This window comes from Girardinichthys multiradiatus, chromosome 21, assembly GCF_021462225.1.
Source record: "Girardinichthys multiradiatus isolate DD_20200921_A chromosome 21, DD_fGirMul_XY1, whole genome shotgun sequence".
Classification (NCBI taxonomy): Eukaryota; Metazoa; Chordata; class Actinopteri; order Cyprinodontiformes; family Goodeidae; genus Girardinichthys; species Girardinichthys multiradiatus.
This window is the reverse complement of record NC_061813.1, coordinates 35999013-36023379: the sequence shown is the minus strand read 5'-3', so window position 1 is coordinate 36023379 and position 24367 is coordinate 35999013. Positions and strand designations below refer to the sequence as shown.

General features: G+C 38.4%; 1 protein-coding gene across 1 annotated transcript in view; it reads left to right on the top strand.

Annotated features, from left to right (window-relative positions):
• The window catches only part of LOC124858274 (cadherin-12-like), a 190850-nt gene that overhangs the window by 99375 nt on the left and 67108 nt on the right, over positions 1-24367 (top strand). The window contains exons 4-6 of the mRNA XM_047350231.1: positions 2683-2802; positions 7933-8100; positions 13433-13620. Coding sequence (XP_047206187.1) covers positions 2683-2802; positions 7933-8100; positions 13433-13620 — 476 coding nt within the window. The remainder of the gene's footprint in view (positions 1-2682; positions 2803-7932; positions 8101-13432; positions 13621-24367) is intronic.

Genomic DNA, 24367 nt, shown 5'->3' with positions numbered 1-24367 from the left:
CAGATGAGCCAAACTTCATACTTTTAATTACTCAGCCATTGCTATTTTAGGAGATTGGAAGACTGCCATCTTAACTCTGTTCCTGACTCAACTCTTTTTTTATTTGTTCCATTTAAATAAAAATTGCAAGTGAACAAGATTATTTATACCTGTCTTAATGATCAGTGGAAAGGTATTAGTGGCATTACACCTGTAAAACACATCTTATATTTGCTTTTTGCCTGTCCCACTAACATTTTTTGACCCTTACCCTCTTTGGAGGTTTTGGAAAATGTGCTTTGGTCAGATGACATCAAAATCAAGCTTGTTAATACCAACTCCTCCTTTTGTGTTTGAAGGAAGAAAAATTCTAAACAAGACCTAAAGAACACACCTCCACTGTCAAGCATGGAGGTGGAAACATAATGTTTTGGAGTTGTTTTTCTGCTACAAAACAGAGTTATTTTACTGCTTTGTGGGGCCAATGAATGGGGTAATTTAAAAATGGGGTGAAAATGATGGTGAGAATAGCAAAGATGAGCAATGGATGAGTCTTCCAGCATAATAATAATGCAAAATCCCCTTCTAAGACAACGTAAAAGTGGCCAAACAAGAAGCATATTAAGGTCTTGGCATGGCCTAGTTTATCTGCGGAACCTAATTCTACAAAAAATCTGTAGCTTTAAGTTTCCAAGCAGGACTCAAGAAACCTAAACAAATTAGTGGGTTTTTGTAAAGAGGAGTGGGTCAAAATCCCTCCTGAGATTCGTGAAAACCTGGTGACCATCTGCAGAAAATGTGTTAACAATGTTTTCTTAATCAAGATTTAGGTCCTGCACTTGCGGGGAATCAAATATGTATTTCATTCACTAACCTGCAAACCCATTTTTCTGTTTGTACTAAAATGAGATTTTAGAGACTGTGCTTTTGTGTGCTTATTAACAAACGTAAAACATTGCTTGCTTTACCCCACTGCAGACTATGGGCCCGATCTTCAAAGAATCTAAATAAAGAGAGCTAAATTGCCTGTGCAAAAAAAATAAATAAATAAATTGCATGTGCAATAAGGGGGCGTGTTGCGGGTGATGTACAAAGATTGCATGTGCAATGAATAACAGGTGCAGAAGCAGTTTGGACCTCCCTATTTAAATGAGAATTTTCCGTGTGCTACTGGCTGTCATCATGGGCAGTTTGGGAGAGCAGAGTGGCTGTGTAAGAAAGATCATGCTTTGTACGGAGCCTGTGAAGGAACATTGAGGGAGAAAATTTAATAAAAATCTTCTAATGTTCTATTTTCCTGTCTCTGGTGGCTGTTGATGTTCAGATCTGTTAGCTTAGAAATAATTCACATTATTTAGATTCAATCATGGTGTTTTTGGTTTTGGTATAATTAAACACAAAGATTGTGTGGAGTCACGCTGCAGATAGGCAGCAGACAACTATAATCTGCACCACCTTTTCTGGGCTGCATGGAAGCGCTGCTCTAGTGCATACAGACATAATGGTGTCGTCCCATAAAGTGATAGTGCACTGGAATTAAAAGGCTGTAGCTCCAAAATGGCATTGATGGATAGATGAAATCTCTACTACCTGGTTTGTAGATCAGCTTTGCGCAAGCAATCCAGGTTGCACGTGTTTTTTATATATAAAACTTTTAAAATCAGCCCAAATAAGTAGAAAATTATTAAATGATTACGTTTCAAAGTGGATCCGAATTGATGCATTGTTAGTATGAAACATACTATTACAGACGGCAAAGTCGAATCCGAAAAATCCAAAACTATGACGTTTTCACTTCTGGGGTCTATCAACTTTTTTTTCAGTGCCAGGGAAATCTGACCTGAACTGGGTCAGTGTGACACTCTAGCAAAGAAAATCGACACAGTTTTTATTTGGCACATCTGAACCATCTGAAGAGCATACATTACCCAGAATACTTTGGCAAAACAACTTACTTTTGTGGGAAACAGCTTGTGTCAATTGACTTAGGGATGTTTAAACTTTTCTGGAAGCTAATTGTAATTAGTATGAAATGGTGAAGTGGTGACATGACCAGCACCCAATGTGCTAGGAGTGGAAGCTGAAGGTGCATGCAGGTAAATATAGAAGGAGTCAAAAAGGGAGAGGAAGACACCCCTGCAAAAAAGGTAGCAGCTCCCTTTAGGTTCCAAAAAAACACCACAGCTCAAACTGGAGACACTTGGTAGACCAGAATGTGTTGAATGTAAAGCTATATGTTTGGGAATAACATTATAAAATTTGTTTTTTTTCCTCAGCTAATAATGTTAAAGCATATGAAGCAAACCTAACACTTATAATTACTCAGCAATTGCTATAAGAGATTGGAAGTCTGCCATCTTAACATTGTTTCTGATTCTGCTCTTGGTTTTCTTAATGGGAACATTGTTCAAAGCACAGTTGCACAAGATCTTTTCTATTATCAAAGTTTTATTCCTGCTTTGTAAAGCTAGAAATGTGCAAATGCAATCATACAACAAGGATTCTGAATATTGTCCCACACATTATTTTGCCTCTACTCTCCTCTCTCCAATCCATCAGCATTAGCAGCAGCTTTTTGTGACTCACCACTCATTAGTCAGGTGAGATTGTTTGCTAAGCTGATGAACTTCAAAGGAGTCAGGAATTGGAAACAGATTCATTCAAGGTCAATATGTTGGTTATTTTTTCCTCTCCTTTCCACAGGGACCTACGTGACGCAAGTAACAGCCACAGACGCAGATGACCCAACGTATGGAAACAGTGCTAGAGTTGTATACAGCATCCTTCACGGTCAGCCGTACTTCTCTGTTGACCCAAAAACAGGTGAGCTAATTTACTTTCTTGTATCTAGTATAAATGTATATAATAAATCCAAGAGGTGACTTTTGTAAAAACATTTCACAGCAAGGTTAGCTACTTATCTGATACAGGTCCAGGCTTTTAATGGAGCTACTAAGAGGAACATTGTTCTAGATTGCAGAATGGATGGTAGAAACATGGACCCAAATGCAAGAATGAACAACAATTACATATATATATATATATATACATATACATGTATATATATGTATATATATATATACATGTACATGTATATATATGTACATATATATACATATACATGTATATATATGTATATATATATATCCCTCACACATTTTGTTTACTACATAATTCCCTGTGTGTTCATTCATAGTTTTGCTGCCTTTGGTGAGAATCTACTATGTAAATAGTCATGAAAAGAAAGAGACCCATGAAGTAAGAAAGTGTATCTAAAACCTTTGACCGATAGTGTATACAGTATGCATTTCGTCAAATCATGGCTAAGTGCTTTCTAGGTGTATTGACTTCAGTCGCCAGCTGCACAGAGACTGAGTCATTTTCAGTAATGTTTAAAACTTCCTAATTTTTCATCCAGTATAAATGTGTCATGTCAGACATTAATTTCCAGGATGTACGCTGTATTGGTAAAAACAGACCCTACCATATTGCAGCATAAGCCGACAAGCTAATGCTAAATTAGCATTCGAATACTAACATTCATAGCTAATTACTGTGATTTTCAGACTTGTCTAAAATGCCTATGCACAGTAATTCCCTAGATGTCTCAGCTGTTAAGCAGATCATCTACTCTTGAACCTGAGCAGGAGGATTTGGAGATAATTAGGTAAATGGGTTCTCCAACTGTATCTTACGCGCATTGCTGTAGAAAATGCATCGAAGAAGCCCATTTTTCTCTGATTATGTGCAGTAGAAACCAATTAGGTTATGGGTGAAATAAGAATCATTATTTTCTATGTCAGGGTTATGAAGGTCAAGCCAAGCCAACTTTATTTATAAAGCAATTTGAAAACAGCAGTTACTGAACAAAGTGCTGAACAAGTATGATTAAAATAAATGAAATGAACAAAAATTTAAAACAAATAAAATTAAAGAAATAAAATCCAAATAAAAGTAAAAACTAGAAAATATGACATAAACAGGAACAAATAAAATAAAATCAACAACTTACACTGGGTCAAACGCCAAGGAGAAGAGTTGGGGTTTAAGAGCAGATTTAAAAATGGTTAAGAATACAGTTATCTATTCAGCATTACCAGATTGCCCTACTTTCTGATTTATTCACATAATATTTATCTGACCACTTGGGGGCATTCTTAGAGCACTGTACATTCCATTCCAGGAGATCAGTTGATACTTCAGTATGGAAGAAATTATAAAACATATGATGGTGATGTCAGGGCAAAAGTAACGTACCTCATTCTGATTCAGCAAATGTTTGAATTCCACTCTCTTGATCCCAATGTACAGGTCCTTCTCAAAATATTAGCATATTGTGATAAAGTTCATTATTTTCCATAATGTCATGATGAAAATTTAACATTCATATATTTTAGATTCATTGCACACTAACTGAAATATTTCAGGTCTTTTATTGTCTTAATACGGATGATTTTGGCATACAGCTCATGAAAACCCAAAATTCCTATCTCACAAAATTAGCATATCATTAAAAGGGTCTCTAAACGAGCTATGAACCTAATCATCTGAATCAACGAGTTAACTCTAAACACCTGCAAAAGATTCCTGAGGCCTTTAAAACTCCCAGCCTGGTTCATCACTCAAAACCCCAATCATGGGTAAGACTGCCGACCTGACTGCTGTCCAGAAGGCCACTATTGACACCCTCAAGCAAGAGGGTAAGACACAGAAAGAAATTTCTGAATGAATAGGCTGTTCCCAGAGTGCTGTATCAAGGCACCTCAGTAGGAAGTCTGTGGGAAGGAAAAAGTGTGGCAGAAAACGCTGCACAACGAGAAGAGGTGACCGGACCCTGAGGAAGATTGTGGAGAAGGGCCGATTCCAGACCTTGGGGGACCTGCGGAAGCAGTGGACTGAGTCTGGAGTAGAAGCGTCCAGAACCACTGTGCACAGGCGTGTGCAGGAAATGGGCTACAGATGCCGCATTCCCCAGGTCAAGCCACTTTTCAACCAGAAACAGCGGCAGAAGCGCCTGACCTGGGCTACAGAGAAGCAGCACTGGACTGTTGCTCAGTGGTCCAAAGTACTTTTTTCGGATGAAAGCAAATTCTGCATGTCATTCGGAAATCAAGGTGCCAGAGTCTGGAGGAAGACTGGGGAGAAGGAAATGCCAAAATGCCAGACGTCCAGTGTCAAGTACCCACAGTCAGTGATGGTCTGGGGTGCAGTGTCAGCTGCTGGTGTTGGTCCACTGTGTTTTATCAAGGGCAGGGTCAATGCAGCTAGCTATCAGGAGATTTTGGAGCACTTCATGCTTCCATCTGCTGAAAAGCTTTATGGAGATGAAGATTTCATTTTTCAGCACGACCTGGCACCTGCTCACAGTGCCAAAACCACTGGTAAATGGTTTACTGACCATGGTATCACTGTGCTCAATTGGCCTGCCAACTCTCCTGACCTGAACCCCATAGAGAATCTGTGGGATATTGTGAAGAGAACGTTGAGAGACTCAAAACCCAGCACTCTGGATGAGCTAAAGGCCGCTATCGAAGCATCCTGGGCCTCCATAAGACCTCAGCAGTGCCACAGGCTGATTGCCTCCATGCCACGCCGCATTGAAGCAATCATTTCTGCCAAAGGATTCCCGACCAAGTATTGAGTGCATAACTGTACATGATTATTTGAAGGTTGACGTTTTTTGTATTAAAAACACTTTTCTTTTATTGGTCGGATTAAATATGCTAATTTTGTGAGATAGGAATTTTGGGTTTTCATGAGCTGTATGCCACAATCATCCGTATTAAGACAATAAAAGACCTGAAATATTTCAGTTAGTGTGCAATGAATCTAAAATATATGAATGTTAAATTTTCATCATGACATTATGGAAAATAATGAACTTTATCACAATATGCTAATATTTTGAGAAGGACCTGTATATGCACTATTCAGAACGAGAGTGCATCAAAAGCCATACACAACCTTCAAAGATGTGACAGGACTTAATGTGTTTTTGTGGTTAGACCCACAAAAGACATTTTATGATACATTAGGAAATAGTGTGACAGCAGTTTAAGATCAAGCCTTTCTGCAAGAAACACTCCAGGTGAATCTTGTTTGATACAAAACATCTGTAGAAAAGTACTTCATACCCATTGTTATATTCAGTGGAGGATTTGTCATGCTGTGGGCCATTTTGTTCTATAAAAGGCCCTGGAAATCCGTGCATTTTCTATACCTATGTCGCTATGGACATGGGCAAGAGGTGGGGTACACCCTGGACAGGTTGCCAGTCCATCACAGGGACACACAGGAGAAATAGCTAAGCACACACCTATTCATACCTAAGGGCAATTTAGAGAGACCAATTAACCTAACAGTCATGTTTTTGGACTGTGGGAGGAAGGCAGAGTACCCTGATAGAACCCATGCATGCACGGGGAGAACATTCCAACTCAATGCAGAAAGACTTCTGGCCGGAAGTCGAACCCAGGACTTTCTTGCTGCAAGGCGACAGTGCTACCAACTGTTCCACTGTACAGCCCACCTTGGAAATCTGGTTTAACATTTTAGATACAAACTGGTGGACACAGCCAAAAAATGTCACTGGATAATGATCCAAAATATTTGGTCAAATCAATATAAAATGCTGCACCAGACACCAACATTTAACTATTTGCCCATATTACTCCCCAAAAATAAATCCAAAAGAAAACCTATAGATTGAGCTACAGAGAAGCATGTATAAAAGAGGATCTTCTACACATCGTTACCAGAAGTGTTAATAATTGTAAAGATGTAAAATTATTTTTCAGAGAAAGCTTCATTTATATGCAATGTTTTTCATGCACAGTTGCATATTATACCACTGCAGTGCATCAAAATGAGTGTTAAACACATGGAATTACTGACTCTCTGATGCTCTGATTGTGGGCAGCCAGAGATGTGTATCTGGTGGTTGAAACTTAGATCTCTGAAAGACAAATTAAACAATTGAATTTGTTTCTGCTGCATTGACAGAATTTATTTCGCCCACTTATTTGTTGAGAGATCGTGTCAAACGCAGGTGAAAGGGGCTTGGGGTGGAGGTGGTATAGAGTATGACTGCTCTAAATCTGAAATAACTTCATACCGCCAGAACCGTGTTGCTGTTTCCTCGCTATCTGGGGCATTTCAATGCATATGGAAATAGGTTCATGCATATCACAGAGCCAGATAAGGTGGAATCTGTTGCTGATCGCTCTACTCATTCCAGAGTTTTGCAAAGCACCTACTGTGATTATATTTCAGACTGGTGGTGGGAGAAAAAAAATCAAACTGTTAAAGCAAATGTTTGTCCTGCTGGAGGTACCACTATCTCCAAATGTGCAGAAGAAAAGGAGAACAAACGCTAGGAGGTAAAAGGTGAACAAATGGAGGGGTGGGGGATGACAACAACATTCATGAATCTGCATGCATGCTGCAGAGAACGATGACAGTAATTTCAAAAACAATCAGCTTCTCAGAGGTTTGTGGATCAAATAGAAGAGCATCCCAATGTAATTAACAGAATAATAAAAGGGGAAAGTTTAGTCCAACCTGTGCTGCATGCTTCTCTTTTGCCTGCCAACCACCCACTGACCCCCCTATTAATCTCGAGTACAAACCCTCTCTGATCTCAGGGTCTCAGATCCTCAAGTGAATCATTATATGGCTCCACCAGTGCTCCCTATTGAATGTCAAGTGTTTCCAGTTTGTGAGGTGACCTCTATTTTTGGCTTTATACTTCTGCAGCTTCATGCGGAGGAGTGAGCTTCTTTTCTGGCAATATATTGTGCATTTTGAAGTAAATTGAGAGCATCCCTACTTGCCTTGTGTATAACAGTCGATTTCTTTCTCTTTTCATGTCCCTATTGCTTTCCCTTTTCTTTTTTTCACTTTTTCTTCCTTCTCTTTTACCTTTTACTCTCATAAATCGTGCTCCCACATCAGGAGTTATAAAGACAGCTTTGCCCAATATGGACAGAGAGGTGAAGGAAGAATACCAGGTATTAATTCAGGCCAAGGACATGGGCGGGCAACTGGGAGGACTGGCTGGAACCACCATTGTCAACATTACCCTCAGCGATGTCAACGATAACCCACCCAGGTTCTCTAAAAGTAAGTGTACTTTAAATGAAATACTAGTTTGACTACAGCTCTCTGCAAACGTATAAATTTCTCTTGATGCTTTTTAGATTTTGTCATGTTACGAAGATAAAACTTAACATATTTTACTGGGATTTTGCATACCTACACAAAATTACTTGCAAGCGTGAAAAATGTGCATATGTGATACCCCAAAATGAAATCCCTAATTAGTAAACAGAGTCAACTTTTGTTTAATTACACATCACAATAAACACACCATCTACACAGTGAAATATGGTAGTGGCAGCTTCAGGCTGCGAAAGAGCAGCCTGAAGCTGCGAAAGAGCAGCCTGAAGCTGCGAAAGAGCAGCTTCAGGCTGCTGTTAGAAGCTGTGAAAGAGCTGAGAATGCAGTAGAGGTTCACCTTTCAGCAGGTCAACAACAATGCATGAAGTCGCTTGGATCTCCTGGGTTGCGACATTGCATTAGCTACACTTCTTAAATAATGCACTGGTTAGTACACTCTCTACTCAGAAGAGGTGAAAAAAAGAACAAATAAGACAAGCAAAACAAGTCTTGTTTTTTTTTCTTCCTGTGATCTGAATGTTTTCTTCATCTGGTGTTTTTTGATGCCACCCTCTGACAGAGGTAATTATTGTCCCTGCCAGTGTGCACAGCCAGTGCGATCACAAAAACATGGGCTGCATGCGGGTTTGTGCTGCATGGGTACAAACGGGCCCTAGTGGGCAAGTATAAATGACGAAATTTACGCCACACGGGCTTTGTGGTTGAGACTACAGCAGACTAGAAGGTATAAATTAGGCTCAGGTGGCACTCAAAAGAAATGTTAGTATTTAGTTTTTGCAAGTTCAGTGCTGAACGTTTTTGGACCCTCTAGATTACCTGTCAAATTAGGCCTAAGCAAAGACTTTGAAAGTTCGCCCATTACATCTATCCCAACCACCTTTCAGCCACATTCAGAAACCAATAGATATTGTTCTGTGGACATCTTTTCTACTTTTCAGCCAAAATTTTATCAATTCAATCAACATTTTTCTTAGATGAAAAGTAACATTGTGTTTTCCGTGTCTATTCAAACAAAATTAGCCTTTGAGTCAAAGTTGTTAAGAGCAAGGTGGGAGCACCTGACAAGTCAGCTGCGGCCCTGGAGTCACGGGTTGCAGTCCTATGGCTTAGTCAAAGTCCAGACCTAAATCCAATTGAGAATCTGTTGCAAGACTTGAAAATTGATTTCCCAGTACCCTCTTCATCCAATCTGACAAAATTGAGCTATTTTGCAATGAAGAATTTTTTGTCTTTAGATGAGTAAAGGTGTTAGAGACATAAATCTATAGAGACTTGCAACTGGAGTTGCAGTAAAACAAAATGTTTAGTCACAGAATATATATATATATATATATATATATATATATATATATATATATATATATATATATATATATATATATATATATATATATATATATATATATATATATATATATATATATATATATATATATATATATATATATATGCATGCCACACTTTTCAAATCTCTATTCTAAAAGAATGTTGGATACCTTGTAGAAATTTCATCCCACTTCACAATTATGCCCTGGTATAATTTTGCCTATCATGTGAATTCTCTCAAAATACAGTGAAGCTAGTGTAATGTAACAACATGCTGAAAAGTTAATGCAGTTTACAAGACACTTTATGATGGAGTTTTGCAGGAAATACAAAGACCTTATTCAGGTTCACACATTCTTTAATAATAAAACAAACACTCCACAATTACAGCAAGGCAGGGGGTTTTCATCATCACTTCTCCTCGTAATTGGTTTTCATTATTTGTCATTATGCTCCGTCGTAAGCAGTGGCCTGTTTATTTGGTGTGATTGCATCTACAGTTACAACTCCTGGTAAATAAAGCAGGGTAGATGTTATTTCGCTCATGGGCATCCGTCTATATTTAGATCAGATTTGAGATTTGTTGCTGCAGCATCAGGGAATCCGTCAGTGTGTTTAAACTCTCTATTTTTGTACCCATAAGCTGGTGCTAAACCAGATTAACTCGATTGTACTTTTTACTAAATCATGCGGAGAGCCAACATTTAAAATAAAATAAGGCAAACCAAAACATCTGCTTCTCTGCATACTTAATGCACATTTATTAAAGTGTGTGATGATTATTTTCTTGATAAAAGCAGCAAGGGAGCAAGAACAGGAAAGCAAAAGACAGTCTTCCGTATTGATGCAGCTACATTGTGTGCTTTGAGGTGACACTGACGCTCTACCCTGAATGTAAATACAGCCAGTCAGACGGTCAAGCTCCTCTGGCTGGAAGGAAAAGATGATATTTCCATAATGCTGTCACAGCACTGAGGCTTGGGCCAAGTATCTCAGCTCCTCTGCCCCATCCCATCCTATTTTGTCTTCCACTGCCTCCCTCTACAGAGGGTTTTCAGGTTTTAGGTAATGACTGAAAAAAATACCTTTAAAGATGCTCTGCATTTTTGCATGCCATTTCTGATTTACACTGCTGGGAATAACAATTTGCACTCTTATGCATTTGTTCACTTTTTATTTTTAATAACAGACAAAGACAAAATGATTAAATAATAATTATTTTTTTTTATTCAAACAGGGAATTCATTTAAAAAGAGAAGAAAAAATGCTCTCCACTCCAATCTGGTACTGTGTGAAAAGTAATTGCTCCCTTTAGTAAATGACAAATGCACCATCACTAACAACAGCTGAGTTCGGTTTCACTCACCACACTCAGGCCTGTTTCCTGCCAGATCTGTACAATTGTGAAGTCACTTTAATAAAACTTGTCTGACAATATGAAGTAGGTGAACAGATCTCAAAAAACAACACATCATGCCATCTATCAGTTTGAAAAGGGTTGCAAAGACATTTGAAGGCTTCGGGATGCTCGTAAACTACAGTGAGAGTCATTATTGAAAAATGTACAATGAAAGAAATATTGGTGAATCTTTCCAGGAGTGACCGACCATCCAAAATTACTCCCAGACCTCATTGGCAACTCATGCAGGAGGTCAAAGAAGAATCCAGAAGAACATCTAAAACAATGCAGAACCTAAAAAGAGGGAAGAAAGTCTGGGCAAAAATTTTATCCATAAGACAGTTCCAACAATAAAATGAAAAAGAAATAATAAGAACACAAAAACTAGTTTCAAATGTTCCAAAAAACGTCTTGATGAGTCCAATTACATCTTTCATACATCTATTACAGCAGTTCAGAGAAGAACATTGTGCCATCAGTCAAACATAGTGGTGCTAGTGTATTGGTCTTGGGCTGCTTTGCTAATTTAGGATCCAGGTAACTTGCAATGAATTAGCACTAGCACCAGTTTAGAACAATTCCCCTTTGTCTAAACATAACAACAAATAAACGTGGTTGAATGGTGAAAACAGACCAACATAAAGGATTATATTGATGTCTAAATGTTGTTGAACAGTTAGAGTTGATCAAATAGATCAACAAATTTGATCTTGTTTTGGCTAAATTTGGACAGGACATGTGAACCACAAAATGTCAATTGTTTTGTCTACTTTTCTTTGCCAAATAAAAACAAGGAACTGGCCAAACTAAATTAGCCATAAGAACATGTTATTGGCATTTTGTGTTTGTTGGGCAAGCGTTCATCTTATTTAAAAGGGACAATGTACACTAGTCACATCAGTCCAGCATGCAAATGCTCCAGATCTTGTCATGCTGGCTAATTTTCATCTGAATTTCCCACACATGCCATTAAAAGCTGATGAACACCAGCTGCAATATGAACAAATAAAGCCCAAACACCATATATAGATTCTTTTAAAAAGTATTGCACTGTGTGATGCTAGGAAATAAACTGCTTTCATTATTTGAAAGGTGTTAATAGAGCATCTGGCCCTAGCAAATTATGAACTACTTAACTAACTTTTTAGCAACAGTGAAAACTCTTCTTTTATCTGGCCTGGAAAAGAGTTGGTGCTGAGATTGCTGGTGTTTCAGTGCAAGAAGTCGATGCTTTAGCAGTGAACATTTGGGTCAAACATGCACCGGCAGAGGAACCAGTTTGTGGGGAAAAACCTCCAAAGATTAAAGTTCATCAATCAGTAAACAGAGAGGACACAACAAAGACTGAAATGACTGCATTACCTTGAGATCTAGTAAAAAACAAAAGCTGACATAGCAAAGAGAAATACCCATTCACATTCATGTAGATAAATAACTACTGAAAGATTGCAATTTGATATAAACATTTTCCTCTTCTGCAAGGATTTTCAGTTGTAGCATGCTCTCACAATGATTTCTAGCACAATTTTTTAGAAATGTACAAACAAAAATTAGGTATTTTAACCTTGTCTCACAAAAGCTATATTTATTTTCCACCAGCGAAAAACATTCCTTTCCTTAATCCTGTCTTGCATGATGCATTCACACCAAGATTGAGCTGGAATTTATTTTGTCACTAAGGGCCGAAGTAATCAAATTCAAAGATAATCAGATTTTCTGGAAGTGCACTGGGCTTTTGTTTTGCTCTTTCAAAACTGAAGTATGTTTGGAATTTACTGAATTCAATTTTTAAAGTACAAAGACAAAAAACAGGAAGTAGCTTAGCTGTTTACAGGTGAGCAATTTGGATTAGTCATTGAATTTCACTCATTCAATAACAAGTCTCAAATGTATATTGGAAAAATTCATCTCTAAATAAATGGCCAAACTCAGCATTGCTTGCATTTCTTGATCTGATAAGAGAGCGTGGACATTATCAATTGTGTAGTTCCCTAAAAATGCATTCCAAGACTCGAGGTAGTCTTACACAGCATTATGGACTTTGAATTACACCTGCTTCATGATCTCAGCATATAAAGGCACCAGATCTGAAATGCAACTGAGGAGTTGTCACTTCTCTGGCACAGACAAAAACTGATCTTTAAGCAGATCTCAGAAAGTGATGTGAGGCATAGAAATGACTGATTCCTTTCCATCTTAGGTTAACACGATAATCAGTCGGCTGTTTGCCTGTTTGTAGATAACTGCTACAGGTACAATTACAGCACCTAGAATATGGTGATTTTTTTGTCTAACTGGTTTCTTTTAGACTATTGTAATAACACTGAAGTGCAAAAACTTCAAACTCCAGTCATATACATAAATATAAAGGCTTGACATCAAACAGAGAGAATTATAGGTCCCTTGCCTATTGGTTAATACTGTTAGACATCCTTTTCTGAGTGTGGGAATTACTAAAGAACTTAGGGTGTGAGGAACTCGCCATGTTTCTTTCTGATGTTTGGTGATGATAGCTGATAAACTTGGCTCTGCTCTCATTGTCTTGGACAGGTTTTTTTCACCTGAGAGTTCCTGAATCCTCTGCATTGGGGTCTGCTGTCGGCAGAATAAAGGCCCATGACTTGGACATTGGGAGGAATGCTGAAGTCGAGTACACCATCGTGCCCGGAGATGGAGGTGCCATGTTTGAAATCACCACCAATGAGCACAACCAAGAGGGAATCATCATTCTCAAAAGAGTAAGTAACAATTTTTTAGGGAGATTTCAACTTTTCATTAACTCCATGTTTTGACATTGTGATATGTTTTCTATACTGATCATAGCTCAAGACATAAGTCAAGTGTCTTGGTGTCTTGTTTATAAGTGGTGGTAGGATCGAGGATTGGGGCCTCATTGGTAGTAATGTGGGTACTGGTCTGGTTCGTCATTGTGTAGAAAGAGCTGAGTCAAAAAGTCGAGCTCTCAATTTACCATCTCCATCTTCATTCTAACTCGATTTTGGCCAAAAAGTTTGTACCCTGACTGAAAGAAAGAGATGCTAGATGCAAACATCTGAAATTAGACTTCCATAGACTGTCAGGGCTCAGCTTCAGAGATAAGGTGAGGAGCACTGTCATATGTGGGTAAGCACAGAGCAAAACAATTACTCTTCTGCATCGAAAGGAGTAGGTTGTGGTGGTTTGGCTGCCTGGGGACCTCCCTTTGTAGATTTTTCTGGCATGTTGCACTGGGTGAAGACCCTGAATTTGCACCACTTGCTAGTCCTTCTGGCCTATAAACACCTTGGGGTTCCCAAGAATGAGCCATAGAGTGTCACTCCACAGGTGAATTGCTTTTATTTTTACACATAACCCCCCCCACCATTTGACACCGTCAAATATTTCAGTGAACTTTAGTGTTTCACATTAAACGACATTTTTATCTTTAAAACATAATTTGTCAAGCAGTGTCCTCTCACTATATGTTTTTGTGCATCTAAACAAAAGTAATTGCAAATTAATTTTATTAATATGTGATATTTTAGCAGCAGTATTGCTGGTAGTTGCATTTCTGTTTTTTAAGTAATTCAGCAACGTACAACCCTACTCGTTCATAGGTTGAGCGTAGGCTGCTTTTTGCACCTTTAACATTGTACACATTTTTAAAGGTTTTTCTGGTGAGGAGCAGCACAGAGTCATCACTCAGGAAAGCGCTGAACGTCTGAGGAATCCTGCATTTGAACTATGGCATTTCTTTCAAGTGTTTGAGGCTGTCTAAACCCTGTCCAAAAACTTTGTGCTTCGACAGATCAGCACAGAAAGAGAAACATACAGTATGAAGCATCGCGCCCTGCTCCGCTAGGAGACTTTTTAAAAATAGAAGAGCCATCGTACCTGACAGGGAATGGAAGAGGTGGGATGCAAGCAGATACAGAAACGTCTCACAACCAGGGAGGCATAAAAATAAACAGCAGCTTTCAGTCAATTGGGGGAGGGATAGAGTCAACATAGACTCATCCTCAGTTTTTCTGCATTTTTATTGTTCTAAAATATATATTTGCAGTTTTGTTTAAATTAAAATAAAACATTTGTCCAAGTAGCTCCATATTGTGCAAACCTCCAGCAGGATGCATATGTTAGGCCAGAACCTGTGGCCGATCCCTCGTGATGTTGAGTTCCTGCTGTCTGTGCCATGAAAACACAGCTCAGAGCGATGACATAAGTCTTTCTCACTGCCTGTGCTATCTAAAGCATTCACTTAGCATGTCAGGGCTCATTTGCTTTGCCATATGTTTCGATGGATTAATACACCCACCGCACTGTGACCTCCTCTCGAAAGGTCTTACAAAAGTATCTCATTTAATCCCAACTACTTTTACCACATAAAGCATTTTTAGAGTCATACTATCTCTTCAGAGAATGGCAAGTGACACAAAAGAACGTGTTACATTAGAGAAATTTATTACTCCCTGGATAAACCCTCAGAGATATATCATTTCATTTTCGAAGGGGATCCGCAAATGCCAGAGGTGAATAAAAAAAAAGACATTAGAGCCTAAGACTAAAATTAGACAGAGAAATATTGTGGCACAGCCAGTGAGATGAGCACTAATCTGCTAAAAAGCTATACTGTAAGAAGATCTGATGGGAAATCAATTACTGTTTTTGCAAATATGTTTTATATATATATATATATATATATATATATATATATATATATATATATATATTTCACTCTAGGACCATCTTGATCACATATCTTGAGGACACTCGAACTAGATTACCAAACTCATTTTAAGTATACTTCATTCTCCATACACTATACATGTGCATATATGTCGTATTAATTTGAGGCTTTGAAAGATGTATTTAAACTGTTCTTTTTTCAGAGTCATTAAACAATAAACAACTTCAACAAATTTCCAAAACTAGCTGGGGATGCACACATTTGAATTAAGTTCCACTTATGTTACATGGTTTTTGTGGCCATCAACAAGCTTCTAGTATCATTCTGGCAGAATATCTGACCTCTATCTTTGTTAAAGCTGGTGGAGTAAATTTAAACTGCTTGCTTTTCTGGCATTTGCCTGGCTTCGAAACCTAATCCAAAAGTGTTCAACACAACAGAGGACCTGTCTTTCCAGAAACTTAATATTAGCCTTCCTGATTCATCCAAAAACAATGAAGATGTGTGTTTGGCATTATTCTCCAATTTACACAAGCAGTGTTGTCCTAGTTTCAAATATTTGACCCAAACCGTCATCCTAAAATGAAAATAAATTAGTTGGAATATTTAGAAACGACCCAGGAATCAGCAAGCGTAAAGCCTGGAAGCTGCTGGAACACCATTGTTGCCGTCCACAGTGAAATCAGCTTAACATCAACCTTGACTAAGTAGGTTATCCCTTTAAAAATGTACCTTCAAGCTAGACTGAAAATCTCAGCTGCCCACATGGAGAAGCCAAATACCTTTATGGGCATAAATGTTTTTGTAATTTTGGGCTTTAATGATTTATTTGAACTGTTTTTTTAGGTCATGCAACAATCAACAACAATTTACTTTGAAACAAGAATAGGGTGCACAGGTTTGAGTTTATTGTGGATTTTCTGTCATCCATACAGAGTCAGACTCAAATGCAACCATACATTCCCAATAAAATTTGATTAAATGTCCCTTAGATATTTGTACCTTAACCACTCACTTTTTAAGGCCTTCAACAAGCTTATGGCCTAACTCTGTCCAGTTTACTTGGCAGAATGGTAGCGTTAATTTAAACCAGATGGTTTGCTGGTACAAGCTTGACTTCTAAATGTATTCTACCAATATTTGTTTGAGTTGAAGTCAAAGTTTTGGGAAGGCCATGGCAAAAGCTTAATGTTAGCCTGTGTTATCCATTCCAAGGACAGTTTTTATTTGTGTTTGAGATCCACCTGACACAAACTGTCATCCTTGGATAAACATTTAAGACATTCAGAAAAAAAACAGAAACCACTAAGGAACTGCAAACTGATGGGATGTCAGAGTCACTGTCCACCATGAAGCCAGCTGAGAGATTGCCTCCCTGGAAATAACCAAACTATCTCATCCTTGCACAGGAGCATTGCTTACAAAATGCCATATGGACAGGCTAAATCCATATAGCAAACCTTTCCTCCAAAATGACAAGTGGGATGTTTGGAGGAGTCATGATGAGACTTTCAATCCAAAGAACATTGTACCAGCTATCAAGCATGGTGGTGGCAGCATGGGAGTGTTTCACTATCAGTGGGGCAGGTGCACTGAACAACATGAGTAGAATAAGTAAGGAAAAAATCCCTCCAGGCTGTTCAACATGACCTCTAATTACCTGCTAGAAGACATAGGTTAAAAGGGTTATCCAACAGAACATGATCACAAACACAGATCAAAGCGGGGTTTGGAGTGGGCAGAGTAGGCTGAAATTAAGCCTTTGGAATGAAATGAAATGCCAAGAAATCAACCAACTCTACCTTTTGTTGTTAGAAGAATGGAAAATATTTAGCCAGAATTATGCTAGCAGAAAGCATACTATCTCTGCAACTTACTAAGAGTATTTATTCCAATATTATGGTGGTTTTGTGTATATTTGAGCCTGTATGAATAATTTTGAGCCTACATGGTTTAACATAAATACATAATGAATTCAAACTTAACCACCCAATACTTTGAAGTTTTATGTTGTATAATCAGTCCACCCAGAAAAATAGCAATTCAAATGAATCATTAAAATCCCAAACTTAATGAGATTCTTGTCAAAGTTAAGATTATGTACCTCAAACTGGAACTGTAGCTCCTAAAATGACTATTCATCATAACCCTGTGCTTTAGATCTGGAACTTCGCTACTGGTTTACAGTAAAAACAGGCAATGAAATCCTCCATCAGTCTTTATGTCAGCCCTTATAATGTGGTCAGGACTTTCTGGTTCATAAAAGTCTGCCCATTAAGAAAGTATCTTCTCATTTGTGTGCGCGGCCCCACTGTGTTGTGACCCCATCTCCTTAGGGTGTATGCACCGTTAAAATCTTGGCGATCCATCATGTCCAAACGCATTAATAAAATTAATATCTCGCTTTCCCCACAGGCATGGCCGCAGAAAGCGAGGACATGATGACATTAGTTCTCTTTAGGTGCTTAAAGCATCCAGCTTGATGACAGTGGGTGGGTAATGTGCATTTATGAGTGTTGCATGGCATGGAGAATAAAACAAGGGCCTCAACAAAGTCTCATTAAGGTTTCAGGGGCCAACTCTTAAAAGGTACATCTACTATCACAATAATGGCAAGCATCAAACAAAAGGGACATCATTAGAATCAGGAATAAAGGAAATGAACCTGTTCTTGTGTGCCTTTGTTTGGCCATAATACTCAGAACTAAACCTTTCATTACTGAGAAATTCAGATCCCTGAACTTGCTTTGATTTCTTTTGTTTGTGGCCTGAAACAGTACAGAAAAAGTGTTTACTTACACTGTACGCTTCAGCTAAATAATATATATCCTTGTTACACTCCTACCAGTTTTCAGTCAACGTCATGACAAGTTTTTTTTTTTCAGTGTCACTGGATGTTCCATGTAGCAGTTGCAAAGTGTGTAACACAAGTGTGTTAAAGTTACTATCACCCACATGAGAAGCTACACAGGAAAACATGCCCTAATGTAAGCTTTTAACCTGCCGACGCTGTTGCTTGCGGTCTGACTCGGCTAACATAAGAACCGTGCACACTGATACCTTTCTGCTCTGTTCTCTGCGTTTTCCTTTGGCAGGATGCTGCAGACCCCTGTGGTGAGTTTAAATGCCAGTTGTTGTCAGAGGTATTGAGATTCGGGAAAATAAAGAACGGCAAAGGAATGCCACGTTTGCATAATGCAAAAGCCCCAAACAATCTGTTTGATATGGTGAAGGAAAAAAATGTAAATGTCAGTGAGTGAAGATTTTTGTAAGCAATGCTTTTGTGCTAAGATGAGATGAGTTTCCTTCCTGCTATTAATTCTTTTATCTGCTGAAAATGCGTCCTGGATTTGGGGTGCAGTTTGGCATTCCAGAGTGGTGTCATTATTTCCAGAACTTTAAAGAAATGTGAATATTTCCAAAGGAATGCAGTTGGGGAAATAATTACTGGAAATTAGAACTCGATTAGAAGAGTTAAACAGTAACTCATTTATATGTTAGCTTCTCTTTGTTGTGAAGAGATGGAAAATTACCCAAAATCCAGAAACAAAAATATGTCTCATTTGCTTGAAACTGTGTAAAACAGGTTTATGATCGCCCAGTAAAACAAGACTTAGAACTGGGCCGAGATCCTTTTACTTGCAAACGCAACACTGCCCACGAAACAATCCCTTGCAACTACATGACTTTGTTTGGTCCAGTCTAAAAAATCTCTGTGTAAAAGACCACTAGTGCGATTGTTCCCTTAAAGCACAATGTTTCCACCTCCATGATTGACAATGGAGTTGCTATTTAAAAACAAAGTTACATTTTAGTCTAATCTGACCAAAGCATAGGACTGAACCATTATGGCACAGTTTGGCAAAATGTGGGTTATGCGACAATATTGGCCAATATCTCGATAACAACATGACCTATGGTAAATAAATGGTTAACAAATCAGTGTTAATGTTTTTAGAATTTTTAGTTAATTGGAAACTCAGACCCCAAATAGTGATATTTCATTCAGCGATTGGAATGTAATTTCTTATTTCAAAGTACCGTCTGGCCACACCTGCAGTTATGACAAAGAAACAACTTTGTTGTAGTTTAGTGACTTTACCAGAATATATTATTTGCCCTTCTAAAATATTTTAATATCACCAAAAACATTACTGGAATGAGGAGCAGTTCAATCGTTTCTTTGTTATATTGATATCATGTACCATGATTGAGTGAGTCATTTATTTTGGTAAACTTACAACATTACATACAGAGATATTGCAAAAAAGATACATTTGAAATATTTTGTGTAGTCTAACTGTGACCCCAGCTCCTTTCAGATCATTAGCTATCTGCTTCTGTTTAGTTATGGTTGATGGACATTTTATGTTTTCTGTGTGTCTAGATAATCACACAAACAGTTGGGATCTTCTGACAAGCTTCTTGCTGTTAATCTTGTAGCCCACTCTAGTCTTAAGCAGATCTACTGTTTGCCCCTTCTTGACCTATGACAGCTCTTTGGCACTGATTGGAAACATTTTGGCTAAATGGGTTCATGACCTCAATGTGCTTCTTCTTTTGCCACAACTTTGTTGCTTTGATGGTATGTTCCGGGTCATTGTCATTGTAGAATCCAGTCCATGACCCATCTTAAGTATCCTGGCTGACAGAAGAAGGTTGTCTGAAAAAATTGTACATTACATTTTGCTGACATCATCCTACAGAAAAAACACATTCTCAAAGCATAATGCTCCCACCTTCATGTTTGAATGTTGTTTGGTGTTCTTGTAGTCATATTCTGCATGTCCATTCCTCCAAACATACCAAGTCAAATTGATGCCAAAGCTAATTTCTTCAAGCTGTTTTTTCAATCATTAGCTATTCACCAACAACCACACAGTCTGGCTCCGAAACTTTCCCATGATCATCCCATGAGGAGAGATCCTTCTATAACCTCCAGATCAAGAACGACTGATGCTCATGTCTTCGATACCCCAGTAATTACGTAGTAGTTTATTCCATCCTTGTGTGGATGTCCTGTCTTGTCCCGTAAGGAATTTGACTGCTCTTTCCTTCAAGATGTACATCATTCACGTGTTTTTTAGGTTTTCGGTTTGTATTTTGTCTCTACACATTAAAACCTTCCATAAAACATAGAGACTGTTAATTTCTTTGTAAGTGAGAATATATCTGATGTCCTACAAAATTCCACACTAAATGCTATAAAGAATTGATTAATAATTTTCCTAACACAGAATATCAATCTTTTTCTATCTTTATTTTAAAAGCTTGACTTCAAACTTTCCTTTTAAAGACTACCCTTCATATCTTTTAAGGCAAATTCCCGTCTGGAGGATCAAAAACACAGGTTTCTCATTAAATCCTTACCTTCTTTGCCAACAAAATACTTTAAAGGAGTTTTTGACAAACCCCCCTTTTGTCTGTTGTTTTAATCAGGTAAAAAGCACATATTTCAACTGATTGCAGAAGTAAGAGACGAAAGCACTTCAGCGTGTTTTTGTGCCTTTCGGGGTCTTTCTGATGTAAGTGTCTAAAATGTTCTTTCGGGGGGTTATGCAAATTCACATCTCTCTTTTTTTCTTATGTATCAGACGGAAGGGTGTTCGTTACCGGGTACATTTTTAGAACATGCCCCGGCACACAAACACACAAAAGGTGCATGATCCTTTGATCCACAAAAATATGCAGCGGAGTGAGTAATTGATTCCCAGCTTAGTGCAAGAGCTGCCTCAGTGTATGTGCAGAACCTTGCATGGATGCTGAAAGCGAGACATTCTCGTCATCCCAACAATACATCATGTTTAGTGACCTTCTCAATGACATTAATGGGGCAACAGAAAGAGACAGTGTGCAGTTCTGATGTAAATGAAGACATTTATTTGTTTACATCATGTATACCCCTGACACGTGGTATGGAAGCATTTTTTTTCTCCCATTGTTTCATTCCCATCATTTGAAATGCTTCCATTTAAAAATATAAGACATTGTGGTATATTCCCTACCCTACAGTTGCAGGCTCCTGCAAAAGCCATTGTGGATTGGTGGAAATCTAATCCCATTTAATTGAGCACATCCCCCACAGTGGAATGCTCTGAACATGTGCTGTTAACCATATGGGAATGTTATATTTGCAGGACACACACCTAGAGAGAGAAAATGAGCAATTCCTTGGAAAGCTTTGAGTAGCAGACAGCTAAAGATGAAGCCTCTTTGAGCCTTTTCTCTGTGTTCCCAGAATACTGACCCACCCACATGCTTGTCTTATTCAGAATGCTGGAATATCCCCTGAGATAGGTGCACAAATGTGTGCAGAGGATCCCTTCTTGCTCTTCTCTCTGACTCACTTCCCTTGCACACATATTGATGAGGGAAAAAAACAGAAGGGAGCAATGGGATAGAAACGAAAGCCACATTGTGCACAGAGCAGAGTTTGGCAGACCCCAAATTAGAGACTCAGGAAGGTTGGTTATGATAAGAGGATCAGGCTGAGTAATGGGTTGAAAGGATGATCATCTGCTTCCCAGTCTGCCGATACAGGGGGATGGATGGTGGAGAGGGAAAAAAGAGCGTCACGGAGGCATTGAGAGGGTTTGCACATCTCATCTGCAAAACAGAAGATTATGGGAGACAATAGGTAAATCCAGCAGAGAATTCCCAGGGAAACATGCAGACAAATGTGAGCACACAGAGTGACATACCGAACATGAAAAAATATGCTCAAGGACATGGCTGCATTATTAGACTACAGCACACATATGAGAAGCAGTTCTCACACACGTTCTGAGATGCAGCCGGATAACCTTGGGTTGTGGAGGTATAACCGTTTTCAGTCAGATTAAATGTTTGTCCATTTGCATGTTTGCTGATCTTCTCTTAGGAATGGTGATGATGGGAGATATGCATAATTGAAATGTGCCGTTCTCTACCCTAAAGGAACAGCGCTGTTTAATGACAGCTTGTGTGGCATAATATTTGCTGACTCCTACTTAGGGAACCTATTTTTCATACAGGACTGTCTCCTCGCTGTGCAAACTGAAAGCCCCCACTGGCCACAATGCACTGAGTAAAGAGTATTTGCAGCAGACCTGTGGTGACTGTTCCAAATCCACTGGCCTGGAGTTTTAGAGGAGGTCCATAAAAAAATGTTGGAGAGAGTTGCAGATGATTTGTGAGCTGCAAATATCTTAATACTTAACAACAAGCTGCTTGGAAAACATTAAAGCAATAAATCATGCTAAAAAGAAAGTACACTTCTAGAGTTATAAAAGACATTCTTTACATATTTTAAAATTATACAAATGTAACATTCAAGTGTTCAAAAACAGATTCCACACTGTCAATACCAGCAGCAAGTGAGGCTATGTCTTAGCAGGTGTTCTGGCAGTTTGTTGCTTTGGGGTACAACAGTTTGTGTTAACACAATGCCACAGTGGAAGGACATCAGCAATGACCTTAGATATGCAATTGTTGCGGCCTATCAATCTGGGAAGACTTATAAGACACTCTACAGAGAGAATGATTAGTATACATTCAAAATGGCTTCACAAGAGTTGACGTGACAATAAATTCATCCAGCAGTCTGACTCTGCAATGTTCAGAGAAGTTGCTTAAACTCTACTGGCCTCAGTTAACATGTAAAATGTTAAGAGTACCATCGGATATGTTCCTTTGTAATATGTTGTTTTGTATTCTTTTTATCCTTTTTTCTCTCTTCTATTTTTAGCTCCTCTCCATTTTAACTTTTTGACCTGCCTCTCTCTCTCCCTTACTTTTTTTTTTTTTCGTTTCAATCTCCTTGTCCATAGCATTTGAAATAACCCCAAGGCAATTTCTAATAAAGTTTTTATATATATCAAGCAGAGGATTACATCGAAAGCCGTAATGCTTCACTTGTGGAAATAAATCTGTTGGGCTTCTTCTTGGCACTCAGACAACACTTCTGAGTGCGAATCTGCCAGACGGGAAACGTAAAAAAAAACGCTCGTCACCTTATCAATGCACAGAGAGCTTCACAGTTTTCTGTGGTTTTTACAGACTCTGAGTTTCCCTCTGTGGAGTGTTATAAGAATGGAGATGTTGATCATCTCCTGAAAGATTTTAACTCTGTTTGGTTGGATATTTAGTATTACTCCTTTTAAAGCTAAACGCTGCAAAGCATCTACAGAGCCGGGACTCAATGAACAGTTGCACCACAATGGCGCACCTGCAGGAACGCCAAGAGAAAGTGACAGAAGGACAGACTTGATTTTTCTTTGTAGATGTTCAAAAACTGTTTAACTGGGTATCAGGCGGCTGTTACAAATGCTAAAACTCAGTTTTTTTATTTAGTGTCTGAGAACATTAGCAGGACTCGAATTCTTTTTAATTCTTTGAACTCTCTTTATGATTCATATGATTTCTCTTGCCTTGCTCCTTCAGTTTTAAAAATTTTTTTATCAATAAAGTCCGTGCTACCAGGTTCTTACCCCCACCTTGCAGCCTTGCTACACCTCCTACATCCTCTACTTTTTTAGATAATTTTGAACCTACATCCATCTTTCAGATCTCAGAGATAGAAAGCTGAGGCCTTCATATTCTCCTGATGACAGTATTCCTCCCAGATAGTTAAAGTGTTTTAGGTCCCCAGATTAAAAATTTTGGTAACGCCTGTCCTTTTTTAGGTTGTGTTCCAGCTGCTTCAAAACATGGTGTGGTCCATGGTGTGGCTCTTCTGGTTTTGTGTCTGTTAGGAATCTTGGGTGGTCCTTGATTCATGTTTTAAATTTAATAAACAGGTCAGTGTAGTTGTCCAGTCTAGCCATTATCATCTGAGGCTT